Below are 14,639 nucleotides of genomic sequence, written 5' to 3'. Positions count from 1 at the left end.
CTCACTGAGGATAAATTTTAAAGAGATGGCTTAAGGCAACAGCCTTTCCACCTCTCTGGGACATCAGTATCCACAGCTAGTTTGTTGTTTAAACAATCTACCTCTGAATATGAACATCTTGAGATGCTGGCTCCATGGATCAGGATCAGATACTGTATGTTTGCTTACTGCTTCTGGTTCTGTGCATCCAACACAGTTCAATGCTAACAACTACACAACATCTAAAATACTTTTACATTCTATACGTTTCCATTAAAATACAATTCAAATATGTTTATCTCATTTCAGCAAACACCGAACAGTGTTCATAATGTTCTTTTATAACACAGCTTTCTGTGATTTTTTGTATACCTAAGCTTTAACAGGTGGTCCTGCATTCCTCCTCTGCACTATGTCTGGTCATGATTTGCTTTTTTCTGTTTGCTCATTTCAAAGAAACACCTGCTGCATTTCTAAAACTCCTGAGCTCTTTAATTGTGTAGAGATGAGCTTGTGATTCTCTGCAGCGCTCTGCAGGTCTGTGCGGCTCACACAGGGGGTCACTGCGCAGGTGAAGCACGAAGCCCTGGACGTACCCTGCTGGCCCACACGCTGCAGGGCAGAGCCAGGCAGCAGGCTGGGCTCACTGGCCTGGAGAGAGAGACACAACAGGCTGGACTGTTCGCAGTAAGAGCTCACACCCGGACAGTGAAATCGTCTGCACCATGTGGAGCTGTGACACCCCTCTGCCAAAACACAGCTGGAGGAGATCCTGGAGCCAAATAACTCCCAATGATTAAATAGCTGGATGGGCCAGCTGGCCTCCTCTTGTCTGTCACCATCATGCTCTGATCTTCTCATGGTGTGTGAGTGAGTTAGTATTTTATTGTTTTGATTATTGGGAACACAAACCACTGGATTGACTTCACACGAGCAGTTACTAACATCCAGGTTTATTAAAAAAACTTCCCTCTGTCAGGCTGACACAAAATGACACAGTGATTCACATCCCCCACAGCAACACACCTTCTTTGAAACAACAACCACCAAAGAAATCACAGCTGTTTCTAAACCACTGCCTCTAAAATCCTTAATCACACCCCTAACAATCACACCCCCTAACACTCACACCCCTGCAGCTCTGTGCAGATCCAGGAAGTGAAACTCAGAGATCAGTTTCATTTCACTTGAAACAGCCTCACTGCAGCTCCGTCTCTACTGCTCCTCTCTGTGCAGTTTTTACTTGTCAGAAAAATGGCAGAAGGTACTTTTCCATTTTCCCAGGACCAGTTCAGCTGCTCAGTGTGTCTGGATTTGCTGAAGGATCCAGTGGCTCTGCTCTGTGGACACAGTTACTGTATGGGCTGTATTAATAACTGCTGGGATCAGGAAGATCAGACTGGGAACTACAGCTGCCCCCAGTGCAGACAGACCTTCACTCCAAGGCCTGATCTTCACAGAAACACCATCCTGGCTGAAGTGGTGGAGAAACTGAAGGAGACAGGGCTCAGTGCACCTCCTCCTGCTCACAGTCCTGCTGGCCCTGGAGATGTGCTGTGTGATGTCTGCACTGGGAAACAGAGGGGAGCTGTGAAGTCCTGTCTGGTGTGTTTGGCCTCTTACTGTCAGACTCACCTCCAGCCTCACTATGAAGCTGCTCCATTGAAGAAACACAAGCTGGTTGATGCCACAGGACAACTGCAGGAGAAGATCTGCTCCACTCATGAAAAACTGCTGGAGTTCTATTGCCGTACTGACCAGAAGTGTGTTTCTTATCTTTGTGTAATGGATGAACACAGAGGCCATGATACTGTCTCAGCTGCAGCAGGAAGGACAGAGAAACAGGTGAGGAATTTCAGTCTGTATTGAGTGTCTAGCACAAGATGTAAAATGGATATTTAGGATATTTGGGGCTCTAACTGATCTCCTGACTGTATTTACTGTATCCATAATGCTGTATCTCTCCACTGCTGAGTCCTGCTCATGTACTCAGCTGTGATCCACACTGTTGTGTCTCTGAAGTGTCTCCTGTTCTTCTGTCTGTTGTTCATTATCTCCTCCTCCTCAACTTCACTGTTTCCCTCTTTACTGTCCTCATGTAGCACCAATGAACCTGTACAACTGCACAGCACACTCAACACCTCTGTAACAGACTGCACCCTCATTAATGAAGTCATGCTTTATTTTCACCTCAATAGTATTATTATTAATAATAAACTTTATTTTATATAGCATCTTTAAAAGTGGCAAAGCAATTTACAGCACAACAAATGCACAGAGAAAGGAGGTATGGTATCTTTAAAATGGCTTCTCAAAACACTTTACAGAACACCGAAGGCAGAAGGTAGAAAGGGGTTTGATAAAACAGCAGAAAAGCAAAGGGGCAGAAACAGACCCAGTTAAATTAAAGCTCTTAATGAATAGAAGATTGTGAGTCTGGATTTGAAAGAGCTCAGGGAATGTGACTCTATGATATCCATAGGGATAGAATTCCAGAGCTCTGGGCTGCAGCAGAGCAGCCCTGTCACCCAGAGTGCTGGCTTGGGGGACAGACAGGAGACCAAAATTAGAAGAGTGAAGGTTGTGAGATGGGGAGTAGGATGATAGTAACTCTGACAGGTACAGAGGTGTCAAACCATGCAGAGGCTTTTAGGGGAGCATGAGGACTTTGAAATCAACATGAAACCTGATAGGAAGTCAGTGCAGGGACTCCAGGACAGGAGTAATGTGATCACTTGCATTAGACCTGGTCAGAATTCTGGCTGCCAAATTCTGGAGGCTGTAGGATGCAGCCTGGTGCTATTTCTGAGGTAGAAGAATGATGTTTAGGCAATCTGTTGCACATGTCAAGCCTGGATTAGATATCACCCCCAAATTCTTCAATTTTGACTGTGACTCCTTAACAGGTACAATTTCAGAGCTAAAATCAGAGAGAGACAAAGTGAAAGTGATCAGTGAGGTAAGACTGGAACCATTGAAGAGCAGTGTCAGAAACTCCAAACACAGTCTCAAGACAAGAAAGTGTGATGTTATGGCTGACAGTGTCGAAAGCAGAACTGAGTTCAGTAAGAATGAGGACAGAAAGAGAACAAGAATCAGGAGCCATTAGAAGATCTTTAGTGACTTTGACAAGGGCACTTTCTGTGCTTTGAAGTCAGGGCACTTTCTGTGCTGTGAAGTTGTCTGAAACCAGATTGGAGTTAAAAGAGGATTATTATCTGAAATCTAACAGCACATTCTAAACATTTTGCTTGAAAAGGTAATTAAAGAGTATGAAAGTTGGATAGAGGGTGAAAGTTGTTCAGGTTGTCCAGAGCCATGATTCTTTTTCTCACACAGGGTTTCTCACAAGCAGCAGTTGTGAAGGCCACTGGTACGATATCAGTGCTCAAGGATTCATTTATCATATTGAGGACTATGGGGCAGAAAGCAGAGAAACAGGATTGAAATAAAGTGCTGGGAAGGGGATCTAATAGGCAGGTGGTTTATCTCAGACACAAAAACCAGTTGTAAACTGTGGTGTAATACCTTCACATGCGCTATTAAATACAAGACTCACGCTGGGCTCAGCTGGAGTCAGATCTGACACAGAACATGTTCCCTTTTCTCCTCTGAAATGATCTGAATTTTCCCAGAAGCAGACAGGATGTGAGATGTGGTCAAACACATGGTCTTACTGGTCCAGAACCTCTTCCAGCAGTCAAGCACGTCAGCCACAGGGTCTCCACTGACTGCAGGGGAAACTAGTAGCAACCGGGCTCATCAGTAGTGCTTAAATCCTCTGTTTGGAGATGCCAAGACCGGTCATATTGAGATGAATGAAATCTGAAATCTCTAGATTATGTTTTATATATAATTAGAATCACAATTATCTCATTTTTACATTTCACTTTACATACAGATGTGCAGACCCAGGTGTGAGGTGTAAAACTTGAGCAGGAGGTGGAGACTCATGCTCTGCTGCGCTGCACACGCTGCCGGTGTAGATTAGACAAGAAACAGGAGCGTGTCAGATAGGACCAGGAAACACATCTCATGTGGATAAGACATCAGGGATACAGAGTGTGAATTTTCCAGGGTGACTCTAAGGAGTGTCTCTGTGATGTGATTCTCTTACAGCAGAAATGTCCTGAGTGTCTCTGTTTCTCCACAGAAGCAGCTGGGGGCGACACAGACACAAACCCAGCAGAGACTCCAGGAGAGAAAGAAGGAGCTGCAGAAGCTGAGACAGGCTGTGAAGTCACTCAGAGTGGGTATTGACCAGAGGAGTGGACACACTGACACACATTGCCCCAGCTGGACATTGGACATTACCCTTTGGAAACATAGTATACAACATAATGTAGTTTGAGAGTTTTCCTGTGTAATAATCCAGTGTGTGTCTCCTCCCTCAGAGCTCTGCACACACAGCAGTACAGGACACTGACAGGATCTTTACTGAACTGATCCACTCCATTGAGAGAACAAGATCTGAGGTCACAGAGCTGATCAGAGCTCAAAAGAGGGCTGCAGTGAGTCAGGCTGAAGGACTTCTAGAGCGACTGGAGAAGGAGATCACTGAGCTGAAGAGGAGAGATGCTGAGCTGAACCAGCTCTCACACACAGAGGATCACATCCATTTCCTCCAGGTAACATCACTGCTCTGTGACTCTGCAGTACAGAAGGGTGTCTCTCACACAGAGCTGCTTCTGGCTTCTCCCCAGGAATGTATGTTGTGTTTGACTGGAAACTCCTCTTTCTCTCCCCTGCTGCAGAATTTCCAATCTGTCTGTGTCCCTCCTGGAGCTGGAGACTCACCCAGCATCCCTGTCAGTCCACACTTCTCTCCTGAGGCAGTGAGGAGTGCTGTCTCTGGACTGAAAGAGCGACTGGAGGATCTTTGCAATAAGGAATCAATAAAGATTTCCATGACAGGTTGGTGGAGAAACACACGTATGTCTTTCTGAATAGCTTATAAATTTCCTTTTTTTCTCTTATATTGTTTATAGATTTTTTGTGCAGTGACTGCATTTATCAGAGCAGCTTATCAGTCAGTTTCTAGGTGAAACATCTTAAAAGCTCTAGTCTCACAAATCTTTATGACAGTAACAGTATTGTTATATTGTGCTATATAACTATATATTAGTGCCATATATTATATAGCTTAACAAGAACATTTTAATAGGAGCTACAGGCTTAGTATAGTAGACCAGTCTGTTACAATAGTAGCCACAGTTTCAGTACAGTAGATTCAGTCCTGTTACAATAGGATCTACAGCCCCAGTACAGTAGAACAGTCTGTTACAATAGGAGCCACAGTTTCAGTACAGTAGATCAGTCCTGCTACAATAGGAACTACAGTCCCAGTACAGTAGAACAGCTCTGTTATTCCTGTTACTCTGTTACTGTAGCCCTGATGAGACATTTCTCTGTGTGTCTCCCCAGTGACTGATGTCTACAGTCTGCTGACTCCAGAGCCCGGGTCCAGAGCAGAGCTTTTACACTGTGAGTCTGTTTTCACAACAGCTCCCCCCTGAAATATACCTGGAGCTCAAACACACAGCAGGAACAGTGATACATAAACTGATACACACTCTGACACACACTCTGATTCACACTCTGATACTTGCTGATACACGTCTGAATTCAGAAAGTCAAGCTTGCAGACAGTCACTGTGTGTGGATCAGAGACACACTGTATAAGAAACATTCAGATGCACACAGACAGAAAATCCAGTGGGCGTCATTTTTGTAAGAAAATGCACTTTATTACACCAATGTGTCCTGCACTCAGTCAGTGTTACTGGTCACTGTGGGTACAGGTCACTCAGTCAGTGATACTGGTCACTGTGGGTACAGGTTACTTAGTCAGTGATACTGGTCACTGTGGGTACAGGTCACTCAGTCAGTGATACTGGTCACTGTGGGTACAGGTCACTTAGTCAGTGATACTGGTCACTGTGGGTACAGGTCACTCAGTCAGTGATACTGGACACTGTGGGTACAGGTCACTCAGTCAGTGATACTGGACACTATGGGTACAGGACAATGATGGCTGAGCAATGATCAGTTCTCAGTATCACCGCTGGTTCTTTATGAAATTACTGCTCGCTGTTGTGGACAGACTGTGTTTCTTTCTTATCTCTCTCAGTGGCTCAGGCACCAGACTCCAGGGTGTCCTGTGATGTGTCTGTGTGTCTTATTGCCTTGTGCTGCTCAGTCTTACTGCCACTGCTGCTCACACTCACTGACACTCTGATTCACACTGCAGTGGAGACTGGGGATCCTGAAATGTACTGACTGCAGACTGTAGTATAAACTCTGCTATAATAACAGGTAAGAAGCAAGAATGGTCTTTAATACAATAAAGATCTACTTCTCCTCTGCAGATCCTGTGAAGCGAGTTCCTCTACCTAAATCACGTATGTACACTGTGTGAAACTCTGCTGACTGACAGCAGTGACTGTACTGACATCTTATTACCAGTGTGTGACTCTGATTAACAGTGTCTGTGTCTCTGTGCTCCAGTGTGTATTTGTGATTAACAGTGTCCGTTTCTCTGTGTTCAAGTGTGTCTGTGATTAACAGTGTCTGTGTCTCTGTGTTCCAGTGTGTGACTGTGATTAACAGTGTCTGTATCTCTGTGTTTCAGAATGGCAGTGGCTGTGCAGTGCTGCAGGTAGGTCTGTCTCTTCTTGATGACAGAGATGCTGTTTTAAGCCCTAGTGTCTGGGGTTATTGAGGTCTTGAGACCAGAAGGTCTTTTTAATGTGAGATGGTTGTTCATGGTCTGTAAACAGAAGGAGATGTATTTCACTCTCATGTTTCTGTAACATCCTACATGTGGGCTGTGAAGATCAATCAAAGTTTCTTGGTGGAATTTCTATCTCCATGCAGCGTTTCAGTCTAAAGGCTAGAGTCTGTCCTGGTGTAACAGGAGCCAGAGTGTGAAGTGTAGCTCAGGACCCTGGCAGACGGTATAATCCAGAAGTAAGTGGAGAAGGACATCGGGGAGGAGACGAAGAGGATCAGGGCAGGTTCACAGACAGGGGGGTGTGACAATGGCAAGCAGTTTTAGGGAAGTCCAAAAGGGGGAATCTGGGGCCCAGTCCAAAGTCCAAAACTGGGGGATCCATCCAGGGCGAAACAAACACAGTTAAAATCCGTAACGGGATCCAGAACAGGGACAGGGAACCAGGAAGATAAAAACAGGATACCGAGGCCAGGCGCTCCGATGGTCAGGATGTCATAATGAAGCCTATGCCGTCAGGTCTCTCCTGGACCTGCTGGTAAGCGGGCTTCCGGGGGTCCATCTCCCATTGCTGAGCCTGGAGTAGCGAGAACACCAGGCTTAAATAATGAGACAACACAGGGGGCAGGTGCACATAATCAACTAAAATATGAAAGGGTCGGAGCTCCCTTAAGAGGAGGGATCCAGATCGTGACACCTGGAGGGACTGACAGTGTAGAAAACGCATTTTCTCTGAAGGCCACCTTCAAAGGACACCTCAGCAAAATCATGTGTCCTTTTATATTAGGAGAGAGGGCATCTTCTTAATTTGTTTTGAGAGTGAAGGACTTGTGTCTCAGGTGGAAGGTGACTGGAAGGTGACTGGTACTGATTTACGTGAAGATGGGAAACTTGGTGTAAAGGGTTAATCTGAGTTCAGTACACCAGGTTGTCTCTGTTGTTGATTATTGTATCTGAGAGACATGGAGTAGCTGAGAGGAATTCTCCTGTTCTGGACTGTTCATGCTTCTATTAAAGAGTAACAGCAGGAAATCTGGGAGCCAGGAGAGGATCACTCTGATGTGCACATTTTAACATGATGTGTTTACTGAGAGCTGTAATTTGAGGTTCATGGTTTGGTGTCACTACACCTGTCTGGTTACAGACAGGTCTGGGGCAGATGCCTGTAGCCTCTCAGTCAGGGGGTATTTATCTGGGAATGAGGGGCTCTTCCCAGGACAGGGGCCATATCTGTGTGTCCTGACAGAGCTCTCAGGTCCAGTCAGTAAGAGTCTCTGTGGCCTGTTTCTCTTCCAGAGTCTGAGGCTCTTGACCATCAGGTGTCTTATTAGTCCTGGTAAGAGAGGGGTGCTAGGGGTGTTTATCTGTCAGTAAGGAATCTGTTTCCTGGGCTGGAGAATACATCTGAGAGCTGTGAGCTCTGCTGAGACAGGCTGCAGTGATGTGGGTTCAGTAAGAGACTCAGTGTAGTGTTTGACTCAGAATAGATCAGTGATTTCAACATCAGTTCATCGTAATCACTACTGTCAGCAATGATTGTAGTTTTTACCTCAGATTTGAGATGGTCTTCACAGGGCAGGAGGAGGAAATTTAGCTTCTGTGTTTCAGTGTCTTCTTAGTGTGACACGGTGACTGTGTGTCTAAGAATAAAAGTTAAGGAAATTTTGTTTGAATTGAGGAACTATTTGTAGGTCAAGAGTAATAAATTCTTGGTTAGTAGTTCAAGCAGGTAGCTGTGTCAGCATGCGTAGGCTGCAAAGTTACAAGTAAAGGTTTATTCCTGCTGAAAAGAGAAGAAACAGAACCTTTCAGCTGTGGAGACTTATTCTGGTGTCCTTCAGTTGTTTTTGGTTTCCTACTAAAATAAGAATGTCTTATGTTATTGTTGGTCACTTGCAAAATCTTCAAACGCTTTTAAACTACAGTATGCAGACATCAAATACACTTGAATTGGGAATTACACAGTAAAATGCAGGGGAGGTGTAATTTGAAGGGAGAAGAAACAGTATTTCTGTGTATTTTATGCTGATGAATGTGAAGAGATAGAGGAATGACAGACAAAAAAAAAAATAATTCAGGACAGCACACAGCCCGTTATACAGTTTGTCCATTGTTGGCTTGCTGTTTACTGGGACCAACAGTAACAGTGACAGGAAGCCAACAGGAGGTATAAGTCATCGTAAATGTATTCTGTTCAGTGTTTAAAGAGTGAGCAAACACCCTGTACAGGACATGTTTCTGCAGTTTCACATCAAGAAGAACAGACGTTTGGAAAGCTGTGTCAATTCAACTTGTAACAGAAATGGTAAAAACGACACACATTTAACCCGGGAACACTCACTGACACAGTGCTGTACTTCATGTGTACAAAAGACAGAACACATGCTCCTTTAGATTATTGTTTTCCAGAAAGAGGAGTGTGATGATATTCTTCTGTGTCCTGTTCTACACAGAACAAATGTGAAATATCAGTGGAAGATGTTGTCGTGTCGGCTTCAGAGCTGCAGTGCCCAGAAGAGTGCGTCCTCTCTCATCACTGAACTAAAGGCGCTCTGAGTCCAGAAATGAATTCAGGTGTTTTTATAAATTCATGTAGGTGGCTGTGTCAGCCTCTCTAGGCTCCAGGAGTAAAAAAAATAAGAGCTGATTAGAATATCTTTGATCTTCACTAGATTGACAGGCAGACAAGCAAAGGGACGTATTACTCAATATTAAGTATTAAAAGTTCATACTGAAGTATTAAGTATGAGGAGAGTATTAAGTCAGTGTTCATTAGTCATGTGAATAAAGCTTCTTGAATTGAATTGATTAAAACCCCCATTCAGTCTGAACATGTATAAGCCCCGCCCCCGTCTCTCAGTGGACAGAGCTCACTGATTGACAGCTGGTGTCTCCTATCAGAGAGGCTGACAGCTGAGCGCGAGCAGTCTGAAGTCAGTATGAGCGCCTCTGTTTCTCTCGTCTTTCTCTCCGGGTTTCTGGATGTGTTATTTCTGGTTTAAATTGAATACTTTGGATATTTCTTGGCATTTTCAAAGTAAGTTTGAAGTCCTTTATTTCAGCAAACTATTGCTTTTGACTTTAGATTTTTCTGACCATTATACAGTCTTTGAATTCAGCACTTTTATTCTGTGTCATCAGGAAAATGGTTTTAGAGAAGAACGAGCTGCTGAATTGGGATTTGAAATAAACCATTTTAAAAGACAGGTCGTCCAGTTTCTTACAATATACAGGTCATTGTGGTGGGTTTTGAAGTTTTTGAAAGCGAGTGGTCGGGCTGTAGTTTCTCTTGCAGTCCAGTCAGTCCTGTGTTTATTAATAATGTTGTTTAAAAAAAATAAAGTTTAATCGCTATGAAAACAAATGTTTAATGTTTGTATTTAGAGGATATTGGGGATCACTTCCATGTGTAATACTTAGTGAAACAATGACAGAATATGTCGTTTCTCTGGAAGGGAAAATATATAATGAGTAATTTACTTGTTTTTCTCACGCAGTGTGTTTGGGGGACAAAGACATTTCACAGCATAATGGAGTTGAACTGGAATGTAATCGGCAGGAGCCTGTAGTGATGTTTGCTGTTTTATTCCCCAGCTGCTGTGACTCTGGACCCTGATACAGCTCACTGTGAGCTCAGCCTGTCTGGGGATGGGAAGAGAGTGAGATGGGTAGAGGAGGAACAGGATCTCTCTGACAATCCTCACAGATTCAATGATTGGGAATGTGTTGTGAGCAGGGAGGCCTTCACCTCAGGGAGACACTACTGGGAGGTGGAATTGAATCACAGCTGGAGAATAGGAGTGACCAGAGAGTCTGCAGAGAGGAAAGGAGAGTTCAGCTTCTCTCCCCAGCAGGGTTACTGGTGTCTGGACTACTACCCTGATTTCTCTGCTCTCACTGATCCTGAGACCCCTCTCCCCCTTAGTCTGCGGCCCAGGAAGCTGGGGGTGTGTGTGGATATTGAGCAGAGAAATGTCTCCTTTTACACAGTGGAGTCCAGAGCTCATCTCTACACTTTCACTGACATGGTCTTCACTCAGGGGGAGAAGATCTATCCTGTCTTCTGTACTGGGGATTCAGATAAAGACCTTGAGCTGCTGCCTGCTGTCAGTATGGAGATTAAACCCGTCCCTGACTCATGAACACAGGCTGACTCTCTCCCAGCTCTCTGTCCCACTGCTCATACTGTGAGACGCGTTTAATGGCGGGTAGTGAGATGATGTCATAAATATAATAGTAATTTTAGAAATGACGATGTTGTGTTGTGTTTAAACGTGTTAAATTACAGTAAAAGTTTTAAATAGGGAAAATAACATGTACGAGAGAGGGAGATATAACTCGAAACATGGTTTCATTATGACCAAAATCGGTCTTGAGATATTTTTAACTTGATTTACAGTATTTGAGAAGTATGTCTTAACACCGATACTACAGTATGTAAATACTGCTCACGTATATGTTTCTAGGTTTATATTATGCATTTCATATGGTCAAATTACTTTTGAGCAACAAATAAGACACACGAAACGGTATGCACAGGGCGTTTTAGTTTTGTTTTGTGCTGGGACTCTGCTTTTAACAATGTCGCCGTGGATTGATTAGAGATATCAAGTACATACAGGTCATTTTTTAAATGTAGTAGTTCGTCTTGTAAAAATGTTACGAGTACATCATCTATCAACAATTACACAGGTTCTGTTTCCATATTGCGGATTTTGGTTACGTAATATTATTTTCTAAATTTCACGTTGTGAATATATGATTTGGGCAAACAGAGCCGCAAAGAAGTAAATTATGGGTTGTTGTTTTTTTTGCAGTTTTATCTAGAACAAGCAATGCTTAAACCTTTGTCTGATTCTTGTGAAACTATCCACACGACAGTTACAGTACCTAGGAGTTGACTTCAGTGATGTCACTGATGGGATGTTTCTAAAAATCCATCCTCTGTAAAACGTCTTCTCTAGTTGTCCTGCATATGTATTCGCTAATGAAGCTGTGTGTTCTGAGCCTGGATCTCTACATTTCTGTATGAACCAGCTTAGAGGGCTAAAGACAGCTTGTGTTTAAATTGAGTGTAAGGTAATTTATGCTTCTAAAGTCATGGTCAGCATTTATTATTGTACTGTGCTGTAAACTTGTTCTGTGCCTAGTCACATTATTTTATAGCATTTTTATAGTGTTATCAAATCTGGTGGCACTGTGTGTTAGTTTCCTGACTCCCATGTCACATGGTCTGTGATTGAATGCCATGGAACTATGACTTTATTTTTTAACAAACATTTCTTTGAAAAAATGAAACGTTTCCCTTGGTCAGAGATTAAATAAAACCTCACTCGCACCAAACAAATTTATATTTCTAAATATCACAACATGATCGAATTTAAGTCTTTTTAATAACAATGAATAGTCACCAATGCGTTATAAAATAAACATTTATATTGATTTTAATCGCGTTTTGATTTAAATCGTAAACGCGTGTTTAAATATATGTGTTTAAAGGCGATATACTGTATAAAAGCGCTGATTCTTATGGAGTGTGTTCCGCCGGGGATTCAAAAAATTTATTTTTTTTAATCGCGTATCTAAGGAAAATTGCAGTATAACTTTGTTCATGCACAAACAGTGGCATGTTACATTATAATTTGGGTGTCTCCTCTTGCCAGAAAGCTCTAAATTGCATTTTGAGTGCGGTTTTTGACTTTTTCTAAATTGCAACCCATAAATAAAGCTGATAAAGCTTAGACTAACTGTATTCTAAACTGTATTACAACAGCACATTGGACAATGCAACGTAAATTGCAAAAATGCACTTGGATTCTGTCCAAGCCCTCCTACGAAAATTATTTAAACTGCGACACTGATCATTCATCTCTAAATAAACTTTATTTTATATAGCGTTTTAAGCAAATAGGTAATTAGATTGCTCATAAACCTAATCACTTTTTCTACATAAACACAGCGTGATTGCTCTCTGAAAATGCTTTTCCTTTATATTTAGGCTCAGATTTCAACTATAGATTGTATTATTATAAACTTTCTTGGAAAAATGTCTTTTATGTAAACCATGTTTGCTATTAATTCATTTAGGGCTAAAATACGTTCATTGTCTTCCAATTGAGTCGAGTTGACATTGGAAGCTTGCCACTCCCGGACTGTTAAACCAACGCATTAGCATGTTAAAGCGATTCCATTGAGGAGCCCAGCTACCAGTTAACACTGTACTTCCTACTTTGAAAATACCTGTGAAACCGGTTTAATTCGTCACAGCCAGCACTCCGGCAGAGAGGGGGTTGTACTCATAAAGTAGAAGCAGGCGAGATTTCCAGCGAAAGACACCTCCCCCCCTCCCTCAAAAACCCAGTAAGCAGTAATGCTTTATGTTGAAAATTGAGGTGGATTTTGTTTATGATAAAGAGGATAAACTGGGATGGGAGGAGGGTTTGGTTTTGCATAAGGGGCGGGATTAGGATAATTGGAGGAATTTGCGAGAGTATAATGGTTTGATATATTTGATTTTGTATTGTGGTCGTTATCTATGTTTTTGGTTGGTATTATGTTTATATGGTTGTTTTTATTGGTTGGTTGTTCTTGTGGTTATTAATAATACGATCTTTAGTTGAAATCTGAGCCTAAATAAAAAGAAAAAGCAAGTGATTAGGTTTATGAGCAATCTAATTACTTATTCGTTTAAAACGCTATATAAAATAGTGTTTATTATTAATTTGCTGGACAGAGTGGTGAACTTTATTATGCATAAGACAAAGATAACGATCCTGATCAGTTTAGAAATCTGTGTACGCTGTAAGGTTTTTACTTCTTAAACTTTTAAAATACACGTTTCGAATAGAAAGAAATCCTCTTCCTGGTACAGTCGCATGAAGAGAGAGGCGAAACAGCCCTACACAGCCCTGTCGCAGTACACGAATATAATCATATCGTTATTAAATTCTTTAGATATGCAATTCCATATTATATTAGCAGAAAAGCTTAAAACTACCACTTTTTCACACGCTATTTCACATTAGTTAAATTTAATTTATTTAAATATTATATATTTATATCTCTGACCAAGGGAAACTCATTTTTTCAAAGAAATGTTTGTTTGTTGATTGTTATCAAAAATGACTTAAAATCGATCATGTTGTAATATTTTGAAATATAAAAGTCAATTGATTGTCCATAATATCGCTATTCTATTTTTTCAAAGAAATGTTTGTTAAAAGAAAAGTCCAGCACCAGCTGGATTTGAACACACAACCCATGAGTTGCTAGTCAGGCACGTAGACCAGTAGGCTACAGGGGAAGTCACATGAAGAGGGAGGCGAAACAGCCCTACACAGCCCTGTCGCAGTACATGAATATAATCATATCGTTATTAAATTCTTTAGATACGCGATTCCATATTATATTCCCTATTAATCAAATTCTAAAAGTATGCTTGTTGACTCCGGTATCTCTTTAGTTAAAGACTTCGATGCTTAAAATGTTTAGGGAGAAATGTAATACTGGTGTGTATTTTTTACTTTAAAGTACCAAGACCAGCCATATACAGTACTGTATGTTTATGTTCCAAAATTAATATCGTTTATGGCCTTCACACGCGTTACAGTATGCTCCTATCCTTTTTATGCTCAGCTACTAAGATTTCCCTTCAGTGGTAAAATTCAATATCTACAATGGGCACAGTAAAGACGTTTACTGTACTGTAAATCTTTCTACGACAGACCAACGGACCACGAGTGCCCCTGTCGGTCAACCAATCACGTACCGCGGTACCCCGCGTCATCTTGCGTCATGATGTGCGACGCCGGAGCCAATTACCTCCGGTACGTGTCTGTACTGCTCACTTTGAATGGCTGCATCTGTATCTCTGGAAACCCTACTGTGTTTTGTTTTCTAATTTTTGAGAAAATAAACTTTTAAAATGAAA

General features: G+C 42.0%; 1 protein-coding gene across 1 annotated transcript; it reads left to right on the top strand.

Moving 5' to 3' along the window:
* The first annotated feature begins 1,160 nt into the window (after window positions 1-1,160).
* On the top strand, window positions 1,161-14,639 carry LOC148663698 (E3 ubiquitin-protein ligase TRIM39-like). Its single transcript, XM_088631424.1, has 8 exons — window positions 1,161-1,824; window positions 4,133-4,228; window positions 4,374-4,607; window positions 4,734-4,893; window positions 5,404-5,463; window positions 6,348-6,380; window positions 6,611-6,637; window positions 10,304-14,639. The coding sequence occupies exons 1-8, from the start codon at window positions 1,234-1,236 to the stop codon at window positions 10,849-10,851; spliced, it is 1,749 nt and encodes a 582-aa protein (XP_088487550.1). The 5' UTR covers window positions 1,161-1,233; the 3' UTR covers window positions 10,852-14,639.

This window comes from Lepisosteus platostomus, chromosome 5 (genome assembly GCF_059453375.1).
Source record: "Lepisosteus platostomus isolate fLepPlt1 chromosome 5, fLepPlt1.hap1, whole genome shotgun sequence".
Classification (NCBI taxonomy): Eukaryota; Metazoa; Chordata; class Actinopteri; order Semionotiformes; family Lepisosteidae; genus Lepisosteus; species Lepisosteus platostomus.
Note: the sequence above shows the minus strand (reverse complement) of the source record. Positions and strands in the feature narration are given on the sequence as shown.